Source organism: Meles meles, chromosome 18 (genome assembly GCF_922984935.1).
Source record: "Meles meles chromosome 18, mMelMel3.1 paternal haplotype, whole genome shotgun sequence".
Lineage (NCBI taxonomy): Eukaryota > Metazoa > Chordata > Mammalia > Carnivora > Mustelidae > Meles > Meles meles.
The window spans coordinates 64,253,829-64,268,409 of NC_060083.1; the positions used below are offsets into that span (position 1 = coordinate 64,253,829).

The 14,581-nt window shown below is 61.8% G+C and overlaps 1 protein-coding gene across 4 annotated transcripts in view; it reads left to right on the forward strand.

The window, feature by feature from the left end:
* Positions 1-14,581, forward strand: part of TBCD (tubulin folding cofactor D) — a 152,590-nt gene that overhangs the window by 134,576 nt on the left and 3,433 nt on the right. For 3 of the 4 annotated variants that reach the window (XM_045984081.1, XM_045984082.1, XM_045984080.1), the window contains exons 28-37: positions 181-272; positions 939-1,079; positions 4,157-4,240; positions 4,513-4,671; positions 4,746-4,884; positions 7,013-7,134; positions 9,020-9,097; positions 13,056-13,145; positions 13,424-13,511; positions 14,166-14,275. In XM_045984081.1, coding sequence (XP_045840037.1) covers positions 181-272; positions 939-1,079; positions 4,157-4,240; positions 4,513-4,671; positions 4,746-4,884; positions 7,013-7,134; positions 9,020-9,097; positions 13,056-13,145; positions 13,424-13,511; positions 14,166-14,275 — 1,103 coding nt within the window. Of the gene's footprint in view, positions 1-180; positions 273-938; positions 1,080-4,156; positions 4,241-4,512; positions 4,672-4,745; positions 4,885-7,012; positions 7,135-9,019; positions 9,098-13,055; positions 13,146-13,382; positions 13,512-14,165; positions 14,276-14,581 lie in introns of those variants that run through there. The other variant, XR_006815858.1, reaches the window with a different exon arrangement.

The following is a 14,581-nucleotide window of genomic DNA, read 5'->3' on the forward strand; positions in this document are numbered from 1 at the left end:
GATGGGTCATAATTCCCAGCTCTGCGCCACGGGTTAGAAAGGGGGCAGCTGGCGTTGGGGATGCCCCACGGAGATGACCTGGGGGCAGCAGGTGCCCCCAGCCACGTGTCCTCCCGCCTGTGGCAGGGCGTGGGGCCCACCAGGTGCGTGTTCTGTGGAGGACGTGTTACCGCCTTCCAGGTGCTGGCGGGCCTGGGAGCCGTGACAGCTGTCTGTCCGGAGGACGTGAGCTTTGCCGAGTCCAGGCGGGATGCTTTGAAGGCGATCTCAAGGTGGGTGTCCGGGCTTTTGCCCCAGCCCTTGCTCTCCCAGGGGCCAGCGACCAAGCACTGAGGGTGGTCCCTGTCGGTGTGGGCCAGAGCCCCGTCTCACGCGAGGAATCTACTTTGAAGCAAGTGTGACCTTTTATTTTCTCGTGTCTTCTCTTTTCGGAGGGTTGTCGAAGAATATTTCCAACTCAGAGGCTCACTGACTCTTTCGTCATTGTCACTGTAGCGAATGTCAGGCTTCTTTGCTTCCGGAGCAGCAGCCCGCCTCGAGACCCCGGGCGTGAATCTCTGCTCGTCTGGAAGTGCCGTGTGGACTGGCCCGGGGTGTTGGCCACACACAGCATGCGTGCCGGGACACACTTTCCTTTCTCTGTCTCCCACCCGTGCCCCCTTCTGCTCTGTGGCAATACCACCCCTTTCTGCCAGTGTGGAGGGTGGGAAGGGCCAGCACAGCTGGCCTCCTGCGCACGTTTTAAGCTGCAGACACTAGGAGATGTGATTTTGGGGAAAAGCATCATTCGGCATGTGTCAGTGTGGAAGGGACTCTGGTATTCCGAATCTGTCTCTGAGGTTGTTGGCCTGTTCCAGCGAGTCGCGTGTGGCCAAGATGATGGGAAAGATGGGGTTCCGAGACACTTGCCATATTTCATGCATTTTTCATAATTTCAGGGTTTGCCAGACGGTTGGCGTGAGAACAGGAGGAGCCCCAGACGAGGTTGTGTGTGAAGAGAACGTCTCCCAAATTTACCGCACACTGCTGGGCTGTCTGCACGACTACACCACCGACAGCCGTGGGGATGTGGGCGCGTGGTAAGGTGGCAGGCGGTCTCTTGCTCTTGGTCCTTGAGCTGCGCTGTCCTCCCTGAGCCTGTGTTCTTGGGACAGCAGAGCATCCTTGGGCCTGGCTCCTGGTTGCGTTCCGCTCTTCTCTGAAAAATACTAAATTCTAAAACAAAGAAACTTGTTACTCCCTCGGCTTTCTAGTTCTTCTGAGAGAGTTCCACCAAACAAAGGCCCTGATGTAGCCATTCAGGGCAAGAAGGGAGTCAGGCCACTTTGGAGGAGGAGGAGCTGGGTACTTCTCTGGGGATTCAGCTGTGCAGTCCACTGTGGTCCCTTGTGATGGAAACCAGGTGCCCAGATCGCAGTCTTGGGAGAAACTTGCTTTGACTGTTCTTGTGAGGACACCCTAGACAACTCGTAGCCCGAGCCACGATGAGGCTGTGCCCGCGGTGTGAGGTTTGCTCGCACATCATTTCTGTGTTCTTACGTTGGCAGTTGTCGCCTTTCCAAGATTTCAACGTCCGGTAAATAGCAGACCGAGTTACCTTTTGTTGGAGGAACCGAGAGCCACTCTTACGACTTCTGTCTCTTGTTCTGAACACGCTGTGGTGGGCGTTGTGCCGAGAGGCTGCGTGGGGTAAAATGTCACTGGCACCGCGCGGACTCGTTCTTTCGTTACGTGGGAAACGGAAGCTGAGCCTTAGGTGAAGCTTCGAAAGCAGAAAAGAAGAAATTCACGTGTTCATCCGTATGTGGCAAGTTTTGGGCCACGTTTCTTTGAATCTTCTCTGCCCGCCTCACCCTGGACACCCTGTCGCCCCCACCCACCCCCCATGGGACCCTCCCCTGCCTTCCAGCCCTGGGGTTCTACTCTTTTTTTTTCCTCCCAGTTTTTTTTCTCTTCAGGTGCGTGAATTTTAGTTTATGTTCACGTTCACTGGCTCTTCCCTGTGTCACCTCTGTGTGGCCGCCAGGGTCTCCTGAGAAAGCTCGAATTTCATCATCTTGTTCGTTATAGTTCCCGTCTGGGACTCTCCCCCACGTTCCGTGTCTGCTGGCCTTCCCGACTTACCCTGCGTCAGGATGATCCCTCCCCTCACTGGGTTGCTTTCCTTCCCTTCTGCTCCGTCCCAGATGGTGCTGGGGACACAGCTGCATGGGGCCCTGATGGCCTTGGTGTGTCCTTGCGGACGCAGCAGGGTTCCTCGGTGGGAGTGTGGGGGGCCCTGGAGGGGTGCCCCGGAGTCCTTGGAGAGTCAGCCCTGACAGCTGCTGTAGTCCTGCAACAGCACGGCCCGACCCCTGTGCTTCCCTGTCCCTGTGAGACGTAGGCTCGGGCTGCACCCGTCGGGGTCTGTGTCCGTCACTGATGACAGTCGGGGCCTGGCCCAGACTCAGTCACGAGCCCCGGACAGTGTGTGGTCTTCCTGGTTCTTTGTGGAGCATGTGGATTTGGAGCAGATCTGCTCCGGGAGGTCTGCTATGGGGATGGGTTCCTCACGCCTCCGGAGGGTGCCGAGGGCTTCTGGTGGCTAGTGGTTGTTGCCTTGCCTGATGTGGTGGCCGTCCACATTCTGTCCGGTGGGTTGCCCTCCTGCGTGGGTGTGGGGTCCCCTTGTGCTCTCGGGGGCCCTGGTCCCAACTCCTTCCAGTCCAAGCCCAAAGGACAGTGGGTTTTCCTGGGTCCCTCAGCAGCACAGACGCCGAGCCCCGTGAGGAGGAAGCTCTGGCAGGGCCACGCCTGGGATGTTGGTGACATTGGTCCTCCCAAAGGCCCATGTGTGTGGTGTGGGTGTGGCAGCCCAGCGATGTCCGGTCCTCGTGCAGAGGTTCTCACTCTCTGTAGGAAGACTCCGGTTACTTACTTCCCACCGTTTTCCGTCAGCGTGTTCCTCACGGTTGTTTGAAGACTCTGTGTTTGTTCCGGGATCTGTGGCCATCCGTCTGCTTCTGTCCTCTCCTAGTATTTTAACACTCGGCTCTTTTTTGTTTGTTCTTAAACCGTTGCTCGTAGCGCTCACTAGATCCGGGATGGCACCCTCCGAATCGCGGAGGCCGTGGGCGTGCACGTCCCTGCAGGGAGCACGAAGGTCAGGCCCGCGGTGTGGGTGCAGGCCGCCCGATGCGGTCAGCGTGGGGTCGGGCCGTGTGCCACCTGTGCCCACAGCGCTGCCCGCGGGGCCTTCCAGCTGCCATGCCCGGCATCTGGGATCCTGGCCCATGTCTCCCCTGTCAGGAGCTGGTGAGGCCCCGGGGGTGCGTGTGCGTCCGCCCCCATCGCTCCTGTGAGCCTTGTGCCCACCGACACGGAGCCACGAGGTCCTCCCGCCACCGCACCCTGCCCAGCCCTGGTGCCTGCAGACGGGCAGGCACATGTGTCTGGTTGGCGGCCATGCCCTGGGGGCAGCCTGCCCTGCTCCCCGGAACCCCTGCCCGTGTCTGTCTAGTGCCTCTGGTACCCCCACACTGTGCTCAGTGCTTCGCCCACCAAGCTCCTGTGGGCCGGGGCCTGCGTCTGTCGGTGGGAGGGCCGATGCCTGGCTCGTGGGACCTGCGGGGCTTGGTGGTGCAAGGCGGGCCTGTGGTCCCTGCGGTCTGGCTCTGTCTCCAGTCCAGGTGGTGCTCTCACCCTGGGTCGGCCGGTCACGCTGCAGGCCCGGGTTTTCGTGTTGTGGAAGCTTCGCGTTCTCTGGTGTGAGCGAATGTGGAGTGAGTCCGGTGGAGTGGAGAGCGGCGTCCTGCTGTGCAAGGACGGTGGCAGACGTGAGGGGCCTGGCGTGCGTCTGCCCCTCAGTTTCTCTGCCAGGACTCAGCTTTGTAGACTGGGTTGTGCTGCCCCTGAAGGTGTTGTGGGGTTGTGAGCGCGGCTTGTGTGCACTCGGGACCTGGCGTCTGCCTGCGGGTGTCGGACGTGCGTCCTCGCTAACAGAGCAGGAGAAAGGGCTCTTGCTCGCCGCGTGCCCTGCGTTTGGTGGGCGTTTCCTCCCGAGGCCACGGCCAGTCTCGAACTTGTCCTGGCTGCGGGTGTCTGAGCCAGGGTGTGGCTGGCGGGTCGCGCGGTCACATGGTACCTGGGGCTCTTCATCGCCTCTTTGTCCCTGCAGGGTCCGCGAGGCCGCCATGACCAGTCTGACGGACCTGACCCTCCTGCTGGGGCGGGAGCAGCCGGCGCTGATCGAGGCCGGTGTGTGAGTGCCTCCCGTGGGGGCCTGTGTCCCGTCTGCTGTTGCTGCCGGGGCCTCCCTGCCCGTCCCCTGCCTTCAGCTCCTTCCTGCGTCCACTCCTCCCCCATCGTCGGCACCGCTCCCGCCCACGACCTGGGGCTCAGGCCTCTGCCGTGTCAGGTCCCCCATGGCGACGTCCCGTCCCCCCCGGCCGCTGGGGCGGCTGCTCTGTCGCGGGCCGTTCCGGCTGGTGGCCTGGGTTCTGGCCGGGCTCACGGTCCCGCTCCCGTCCGCAGCTGTCAGCAGGTCATGTGCCGCGTGGCCCAGCAGGCGAGCGAGAAGATCGACCGCATCCGCGCACACGCCGCGCGTGTGTTCATGACGCTGCTGCACTCTGACGGGCCCCTCGTCCCTCACGTGCCCCACCGAGGGGAGCTAGAAAAGCTCTTCCCCAGGTACGGGAGGCCGGGGTCCCCCACCCCCAGCGGGCGTGGACCCCCCCTCCAGCTTGTCGGCTCACTCTCTGCAGATCCGACGTGGCCTCCGTGAACTGGAACGCGCCGTCGCAGGCCTTCCCTCGCGTCACGCAGCTCCTGGGGCTGCCGGCCTACCGCTACCACGTCTTGCTGGGGCTCGTCGTGTCCGTGGGTGGCTTGACCGAGTCCACGGTGAGGAGGCCTCTTGGCCGGCCACGGTGGGGGGGGGGGGGGCGCCTGGCCCAGGTGGGGCAGGGTGGGAGGTCGCTGTGTGGGCACAGGCGCTGTCGGGCGGCGGCCAGAGGCTGAGAGGCCCACGCGGGGAGGGGAGCTGTGTCCTCGCTGTGCTGGCTTTTCTCTGCTTTGGGGGTCAAAGTGGGGTTAAGGGTCCACCCCTTCCCCTGGCCTTGGGTATCCAGGGCAGGACCCCAGGGACAGTGTTCCCTTTCCTGAGAGTGGACTGGCGCTCCCGGTGGGAAGCTCAGTGGCAGGGTTTCGCGTTTGGAAGACCCAAAGTGTACGGAACTAGCGGGAACGTTGCGGCGAGCTTCGGTGTGGACGCGGCTGCCGCATGGGACGCAGCGTGGAACGAGCTTCTCTTGCGTGCGTGGGCTCCGTGGCGCATGCGGACGGCACGGGCCGGCTGCTTCCTCCCCCGCTGTCTCCTCCTCCTCCTCCTCGTGCCATCACTGCAGGCTGAGTTTGGTCCGTCGTGGGTTTTCCGTTTTCTTGTGTCCTTTCTGTGGCGTGGTGGTCACCCTTTCCTCCCACCTGCTCTTCAGCGGACCCAGGAGCAGTGTGGTGCGCACCCAGCTTTGGAGCCGCTGTGGGGGGGGTCCTGCTCCCCTGCACCGTCCCACGTGGAAGCATTTTCACTAACCCGCCCGTGCTCTTGGGCGCGGATGTCGCTGGGGCAGGGGCCACTGCTGCTGGTGTGGCCGTGGGGATACCCCTCAGCCCTCGCTTGGCAGAGTGCAGCTGCCCTCTGAGGCCCCAGCCTGTGACCTGCTGGGACTCGTCGTCTGCGTCTGTCCGTGTCTTTGTGGTTCCCGTCCCTTCTGGAAACTTCTCTGCCCTCCTCAGTCTCGTGGAGGATCTCCTCCTGCCGCATACCCTTGATGAGATCCCTGTGTTCGCTCCTGTGCTCTGTCCTCCCTGCTTTTCAGACTTCTTTCCCAGGTCCTACTCTGTCCTGCAGCTCTTTATCCCCGGCCCCTGCTGAATTGTTTTTTATCACCAGACGGTTACTGTGTTGGGAAGTTTCTCTTGTGCTTTTTCATTGTAGGCACATCTGGGGTTTGTGTGTGTGTGTGTTTCCTTTGCTTTTAAGAGAGTGCATGAGTGGGGTGCCTGGGTGGCTCAGTGGGTTAAAGCCTCTGCCTTCGGCTCGGGTCATGGTCTCAGGGTCCTGGGATCAAGCCCCGCATCGGGCTCTCTGCTCAGCAGGGAACCTGCCTCCTCCTCTCTCTCTCTCTGCCTGCCTCTCCGCCTACTTGTGATCTCTCTCTGTCAAATAAATTTAAAAAAAAAAAAAAAGAGAGTGCATGAGTGGGGGGTGGGGGCAGAGTCTTAAGCAGACTCCCCACGGAGCACAGGGCCTGGCCATCTCACGACCCGAGATCATGACCTCAGTCGAAAGCAGGAGGCCGACGCTCGGCCGACTGCTCACCCAGACACATTGTTGTCATCACGGTTTTTCCTAAGCATTAGCCAAGGGCCTCTCCCGTGTGCCCATCTTGGACATCTAGTGCCTGTGCTGGCGGGTGGGGGGGGTCTCTGTGGCCTCACTTCCTCTCCTGACTCATTCCTGGTCACTCCTGTCCTGGGTCTGCGGCGTGGAGGCAGGCGGCTCTGGTCTGGGGGCGGCAGTGCAGGGCTGTGGGAGCGGGTTCTGCGGTGCTCCTGCTGCTGGGCTCCTGCTGCCCGCACCGCCAGCTGTGCCCGCGTGGGTCACCGGGTCAGTTCCTTCTGCTCATTTGTTGGCGTCTGTGGGCCCAGCAACGCTTGAGTCTGGAATGGAAAGTGTCAGCATCTGGTCCCCTGACCCGCTTCTCCGGGGGACGGTCCGCAGCCTCCACTGAGGTCAGCCGAGGGTCATGGTAGGGTGCGGTCTGTGCCGGTGTCCCAGGAGAAGCATTTCTGGGTCAGTGCCCATTCCACGTCTCTGTGCTTGTGCCCCCTCTGGCGGGATGTTGCCCGCCCGCACGCTGTGGTGCTCTGTCCCCTCAGCTCCGTGGCGGATGTTGGGCTGGAGCCGTCCAGGTGGACGCCGGGGCAGGTGGCGAGGGGGCGGCTGTTGCCAGAGTGTCTCTGTTTGCAGGTCCGGTACTCGACGCAGAGCCTCTTTGAGTACATGAAGGGGATTCAGAACGACCCGCAGGCCCTGGAGGGCTTCGGGGGGACCCTCCTGCAGGTCTTTGAGGACAACCTTCTGAATGACAGGTGAGGACAACCTTCTGAATGACAGGTGGGGGGGCGCTCTTACCACGGTTTTCAGACCTCCACATTCCCCCTCGTACCCACCAGGATTTTGAAGGGGGAAGAGAGGTAGGTCCAGGGGAGGACCTGACTGCAGCCGGGCGAGGCCATGCCCGGGGCCCACGGCCGCTTCACCAGTGGGAGCTGCTGCCGGCTGCCGGCCGGAGCAGGACTTCGCTGCACGTGGGGTGTCGATGATTGAGGCTGTGAGCCTGGCAGGATAAACGTGGCTCTTACCCGAGGGGACAGCTCTCTGGTCTGCGCAGGGACACGTCTGCTCTGTGGTCTGGATCTCTGCAGGCCAGGTCTGCAGCGTTGCAGCGGGAAATAGGACTTGTCTTCTGACCGTCTTTGCTGCGTTGTTCTTGCTAACTGCTTCTCTGTGAAGATGGCATGGAGACCCCATGGGTCCTGACCTTGGAATTGGGGGTGCTTCCCAAAGTCCTCCGAGAGGGGTGTTCCTGGACTTGGTTCTCAGCTGTCCCGGGCATCCGGGCCCTGGTCACAGCATGTGAGTGCAGGCCCTCATCGGCCCGTCCTGTCCTGGGAGGCAGACGAGAGCTCAGCCGGTCGCCTTTTCTCTTTCCCTGGGTAGCGCTGAGTGTGGCTGAAGAGGACTTCCGTAGACGTGCACTGTCAGCGTCCCCGAAGCTGCCTCCGCGTCCGCACTCTGAACACACACGTCAGCCCTCCCGGCCCCCAGCCCAAGGCAGCCGCTCTCACCGATCTGCTGTCCCTGGGCTCAGTGGGCATTTTCTACGAGCATAGAATTCAGATTCAGCGGGATCTGCAGTGTGTCTGGCTTCCATTTGTGGCCGGACCACACTCGGTTCCTCTCTTGATGGTTGTCGGGGTTGTTTGTGGCCGGGGTTAGAAAGAAAGCTGTGGGGGACGTGTCCCCACTCCTCTGCTGGGTCCGTGCTGAGTCGCAGGCTGACTGGGTAGCGTGGTGGCTGGAAGGTCGGCTTTCAGAAAACTGCCGCGCTGTTTCACGAAGCGGTCGCGCTGTCTGTACCCCACTGGGGCGTCTTGAGGGTCCGGGCCCCGGGTCTGTGCGTTGATGGCTGGGACGTGTCCGTGTGGCTTCGGGGCTTCCCTCCTGCCCTGCATGGATCTCCTCCCCGATGAGGGTCTGTTCAGACCTTCTATTTCTTGGTTAGGTGGTCGTGGTTTCCCTGCTGCTGAGTTTTGAGACTTCTTGCATGAGCTGCACAAACCCTTTGTCAGACAGTGGGCTGCAGGCACCCTCTTCCGGCGGTGACCTGTCCCTCACGCCCTTGGCGGACTCGGAGCAGGTGCCCGCGTGTCTGTGGGCTCCAGCTCCTCCCCTTGGCTTTTACGGGTATGTTGGTTGGGCCAAAGCGAAGAGTCTTGGCCTGACTCAGGGTCACAAAGGTTTTCTCCCGACGGTTTTGTATTTAGACCTAAGGTCCGTTTTGGGTTATTTTGTGTGTGTGACATGAATGACAGGTCCATGTCTGTGTGTTGCTTCTGCGTGTGGGTGTCCAGCGTGTTGAAAACTGTCCCACGATGTTGTGGTTCCACTTTTTCATCAGTTGTGGATATGGAAGCTCGTTTCTGGGATTTTCTGCTCCTTGGTCTGTGCTGTTGTGCTCCCTGGAGCTTTGCGAGTGCAGTTAAATGGCGCCAGCTCGTTCTGTCATCCACTAGTTGTTTGGTGTTTCTTGACCCTTTGTGCTTCCCTGGGAATTGGAGAGTAGGGTTGTCGTTTTCTACACAGCCTCTTGTCCGGATTGGGGTTGGGGTGGTATCGACTCTGGGGAGAGTCTGCCTCTCAGTGGTTCCGGGGGTGGCACCCGGGGCCTCAGCGTTTGTCTTCTGCCCTCAGGGTGTCCGTGCCGCTGCTGAAGACGCTGGACCAGATGCTGGCCAACGGGTGCTTCGAGCTCTTCACCGCGGAGCAGGAGTAAGTGTGCTCCGCGGGCCCGCCCGGCAGGCCTTGTAGAGACCAAGTGCTGAGGGGCCGAGGGGAGACTCTCGAAGGTGATTTCCAGCACCTTCAGGGCTGGGCCGCGGCAGCAGGTGCTGTCACACCTGCCACTCAGCGGGAAAGGGACCCAAGCAGGTGAGGTATCCCCCCTCCCCACACACCTCCAAAGGGGGCCTGGCAGTCAGAGCATCACGGGCAGTGGCCCAGGGTTGGGAGGGGCAGTGCAGAGCGTCTTGACCCTCATAGGAGGACTGAGCAGGGCTGTGGGTGTTGGCCGGGTATGGGCACGGAGGGTGGGTGCGTGGAGGGACCCTCGGCAGCCCCGTGGCCGCTCCTGGCCGGGGAGCTCTGGCGTCTGCGCTCCTGGTGGCTGGTTTATCTTGTTAGGGGCCTGATGACTTTCCCTGGATCCCAGACCTTGAGGGCTTTGCCTCTGGGCTGGACATCTTACACCCTGTGGGGGGCTGGAGCCTCCTTCTGGGCACGTTTCAGGGACTTGGAAAGAGCTGTGCCAGCTGGGCCCAGAGTGGCGTTTTCCCGTGTTAATTGTCTCCCACTCCGGAGGTCTTTTTGTGGGCCGGGGTCTTTCTGCCATGTCTGGGTGGCGCTCACCCTGCTGCCCCTCTTTGTCTGCCCCTCTGTGGCCCTGCCACCCCTGTGTCGCTCGTGCCCACCTCCTCTGCCTCCGTAGTCACTGTCCTTGGCAGCCTGCTGTCCTGTGAGTGGGTTTTTAGTGTCCGATGGAGGGTGTGTCTGGTGCCTGTTACGTCGCTGCTGTGTCCCTAATTCTCTGGGGTCAGGACAGCGTCTGCACTCAGAGGACACGCCTTCCCCAGTGGCATGGCGTCACTTGGCTTGCTAAACATAGTCTGGAGACCCGAACGTGTATCTTCCTGGCTGAAAATTTCATAGTAAGACGACGGGACACTGTGTGCGGCTACAAACAGCTTTATTTCTCTGCAGCTTTGTCACTCTCTGCTTTGGTTCGTGCGGGGTTAGGGCTGAGTCTCGGCGTCCCATGACCCACTTCCTCGTTACTGTTCGCTCGTGTGCTGGCCCGGCTGCGGCAGCTCCTTTGGACTTTGAACTTGTACCCCTCTGGCCCCGCTCTGTTCTTGGACCCAGTGTTTTCACGCGCTGCTGTCCTGGTGCAGCTCTGACAAGCAGGTGAAACCCAGTCTGACCGCCTCCGACGCGTAACTGATCCTGTCATCGGTCTCAGACCTGCGCCTACGTGCGCCTCCCGCTGGCCCTGCTGTGCAGCCCCTTCCGCCTACCCTCCTGTCTGATCAATTAAAGGGTGTTTCTCATTCCAGCAGAACTTTCCAGTCCTTCCTGTTCTTTCCGTGGCCACCCTGTCAGCATAATTTTCTGTGTTTTGCCCTCTTCCTGGGCAAAGCCAAGGATGTTAACGTGTCCATTCGTGGGAGCTCGCCGTCTCTGTCGCGTCATGTGTACGTTTTCACTCAGTGTGGCTTCGTGCAGTTAGGGCTTACGTCATCCATGTGTTTGCTGTCTGCTTCCTGGCCCACCGCCCGGGGCCCGGCCCGAAGCTGGGGCCTGCTTCTCTGAAACACGTCTGTCTGAGGTTCGGCCAGTGACATCCACTGCCGGCGGGTGCTTTCGGGTCTCGTTTGCAGGTTACTTCCAGAGAGTTAGAATTCTAGGCAGATGTTGTATTTTGGGACCTAAACGTCTTCATTTTTCTGGCTTCTGTTCCTTTTGAGACGTTGCCTGTAAGTCTGGAGTCTCGGACGGTTTGGATTTTCTCCTGTCTCTTTTGAAGATTTTCTCTTTGAGAAATCTCAACCTTTCTACCACTTGGACGGGTCTAGCCGTCAATTATATACTCCGCTGTTCGACCAGGAATTCGTTAAACTTGAAGATGTGGCTTCATTTTCATTTGTTCTAGAAAATGCTTGGCCCCCCCACCCCCGACCGTGGCCCCGCCCTGAGGCTTTGCTGCATCCCAGGTTTTCCCGGGGCCTCCGTACTTCCCACGTGTCCTCCGCCTGCCGACCGCCTCCTAGTGCGGTCCTGACCCCCTGCCAGACTCACGGGGTCTCAGTGTCGCTCTTCGTGCTCTTCTAGACGCAGCTTCTTATTCGGTCTGTCCTGCAGCCGCTGGCCTTCTGCCCTCCAGGACCCAGCGCTGCGGTCTTCCGCGTGCGTCTGGTCTCCGTGCTCACGTGGGTGTCTGGTTTCTGCAGCCCGCAAGGTGGGCTTTCTCCTCCGTCTGCTTATCCGTTGCCTGGACGCCGCACCTGAGAAGCTCTGCATGCGGCTGAGCTGAGGTGGCGGAGGAGCTTGGCTGTGGGGCCTCCGTTCGCCCGTCCCAGGCACTGCGGGCAGGTAGGAGCCGTCTGGAGCCTCCCTGGCCCACGTCCGCCTGCGGGTCTCTGGACTGCCTGCGGGGGGTGCTCTCTCCCCCGGGCAATCTTCCAAGTCTGGCGGGAGCCTGCGTTCATCAGGATCAGGTTTCGGGTCTTATTGCGGCTGTGGACTAGGGAGAGCACGCTCGGGCCCTCCGGCCGTCGGTACCCCCCTCGTTCTGAGGCATCTCCGGGGGCAGCCTCAGCTCTGGGAGTGGAGGCAGTGGGCCTTCCACCTGCTGCCTGGGGAAGGGCCTCGGGGTCCGGAAGGGAGAAGAGACTGGGTGTGTGTAGGGGAGCAGACTGCGGCCAGGAGGGCGGGATTGTCTCCAGGACCGGCGGCCGGTGCGCCAGGGGTGGGCCAGATGCTTTCCAGCTCTGGTTCCGCGAGAAGCACCACAGAGCAGCTTACAGGGCAGAAACAGTCCGCGCAGTTCCAAAGGCAGGAGGGCCGGGGCCGGGGCCGGGGCCCCAGCGGTTCGGACTCTGCTGCGGACGGACGGAAAGTCACCTCCGTGTCTCTTCTTGTGATGGCGCTCGTGCCGTCGTGGGGACTCAGGCTCATGGCCCAATTGCCTCTGAGGCCTTACTGGTAGCACCTTCAAGTGGGGGATCCGGGCGTCACCATGCGAGTCTGGGGGCTCCTTCAGTCTGTAGCATAAGTGTTGGGTCCACGATGCTCATTAGCTCCCACAGGAGATGGATCTCCGAGCCTGGAACCTGGTGGAAAGTCCTCAGCGGGTGGGTGGTGTATGAGCCCATGAGGTCAGCGGGGAGCCAGTGTGGACCAAGAAGGGCCCCAGGGGAGCTGGGGGGTGTCCTGTTGTGAGGAGGATGGGGAGCCACTGGGGAGTGGGAGGAGCTGGGAGAGCAGGTCAAACAGGGTCATTGGTGGTGTGAGCCACGTGGTCACGTAGGCGGAGGACACGGTGGTCACTTAGTCCTCGCAAGCGTTTCCGTGAGTTGTGGGAGAAGCCTGCAGCGGGGAGGGGCTGGAGGTGCACGCTGTCGGCTTACCTGTCGGGTGACAAGGATGTGGAGGTGGCGGGCGGGGGACCGGCAGAGAGACCGAGAGCCGCCTTCCCTGGGGACAAGGAAGAGGGCACAGGGTAGTGGAACTCCAGCAGCGGCGCCGGGGCAGGAGGAGCATGTCTGTGTCGTAGGGACGCTTGCTGGCCTTGCCGGCCTGGCCCCAGGTTGTCCTCAGCTGTACCAAGTGGAGGAGGACACGTGTCTGTGCTCCAGGCACTCTCGGTTCCTCTGGGACCCGGGAGCTGGGCCCGGTTCCAAGTTGGTCGTCCCTTCCTTTGCTCCCGGGCTGAGCCTGCACTCGTTGGCACCTGCCGGGGACGGCTTCTCTGGGTCCCTCCTGTTGGGGAGGAGGGGGAGACGCGTGCCCGGGACAGGCCCGGGCAAAGGAGCCAGTTCATGTAGCTGTGGCACCCCGGGGGACACGGCCCTCTGATCGTCCGGGGGCAGCGCCGTCACTTGACGGCACAGCGTGTCCGGGCCGCTCGTGCTCACGGAAAGCTCGTCTCCCGCGTCCTGTACTTCCCCTCCAGCCACCCCTTCGGAGTGAAGCTGCTCGCGCTTTGTAAGGAGGAGATCAAGAAGTCCAAGGACGTGCAGAAACTGCGGTCGAGCGTTGCGGTGTAAGTGCCGGGACCCTCGCTGGACCGTGAAAGGAAGGGCCGGGCGGGTGGGAGAGGCTGAGGGTTAGCCTCGGTGTGTCTGGGGTTGGAGCCCTGACGTCCGTGGAGAGTGTTCTGGGTCCGTCGCAGGGGGCGGCGCGGACGGCCTCCCGGGGGGCTGGGCCTTGCTTCAGGGAGTCCTCCCATGAGGCAGGTTTTCACAGAAGCCGACCCGGTTCTGCCGCCTCCGGGGCTCAGACGCGGTGTCGCAGTGGACGCTGAAGCCTGTCGGCCCGCAGGTTCTGTGGGACGGTGCAGTTCCCGGGCGGCGTGAGGAAGAAGGCCCTCCTGCAGCTGTGTCTCCTGCTGGGCCACCCGTTCCCCGTGGTGAGTGTGCGCGCGGCCCGGACCAGCACCCTCGCTGGACACCCCCGCAGCGGTCAGGTATCCTGCCACTTCCATTTTCCACTGGCTGAAAACACACTCTTCAAATAACCAAATGCGCCACCTTCCTAAAAAGTACAAGTGACGTTTCGACGGAACCCCTGTTCTCCACGTGGGGTCCCTGGACCCGGCGGTGGCAGTGCCCCCATCAGAAATGCAGTTCTCGGCTGCCCAGCCTGCTGAGTCACCCTGGGTGGGCCTGAGACCACCGGCCCCTTGAGCGGTGTTTTCAGTGGGCAGCTGGGGAAGGAAGCAGGTGAGGCCGTTTCCCTGGCGAGGGGCAGCTTTTCCACGAAGCATTTCGGTCAGAGCAAGGTGGCCTGGCTTCTCTCTAATGGGGAGGCTGCCGTGGAGCAGCAGGGGACCGGGGTGGCCTGCCCCACAGCGTGCGGGGTTCCCTACCCAGCTGTGGCCAGGGGCTCCTGAGGCAGGACCCCAGGTCACCTCCTCACTTTCAATAACCTGCATGGTGTTAGGTTCCATTCGGACCCGGGATCGTCCCTGACCCCGTGTCCCTGCTTCCTGGGCAGGATCCTGTCACTCTGCTTGGGTTCTAATGGGCCTTTCCCTCCTGATGACCCGTCCTGTCCTGCGCAGATCCGGAAGACCACGGCCAGCCAGGTGTACGAGATGCTGCTCACCTACAGCGACATCATGGCTGAGGACGTCCTTGATGAGGTCATGGCTGTGCTGGGCACCACGGCCTGGTGAGTGTGAAGCCCCTTCCCACCTTCCCGCCGGGTTGGGCGGCTTCTCCGTGAACGGGGACATCCGGAACCTCCTTTCCTGTCCCTGAGGCCTCCGCCACAAACCCTCCGAAGGGACAGGGAGAGCGAGGGTCTCAGCCCTCGATGCCTGTGCTCCAGGGAGGTGGTAACTGTGTGTCTGCCTGCGGGTCCCCACTGACACCCGAGGGGCTGGGCCGGTCCCCGGGACACAAGGAGGGGAGGGGGCGCCTCCTGTTGGTGGGAAGGTGCTCTGGGTGCAAAGGCGGGCGGTTCTGAGCAGGAACA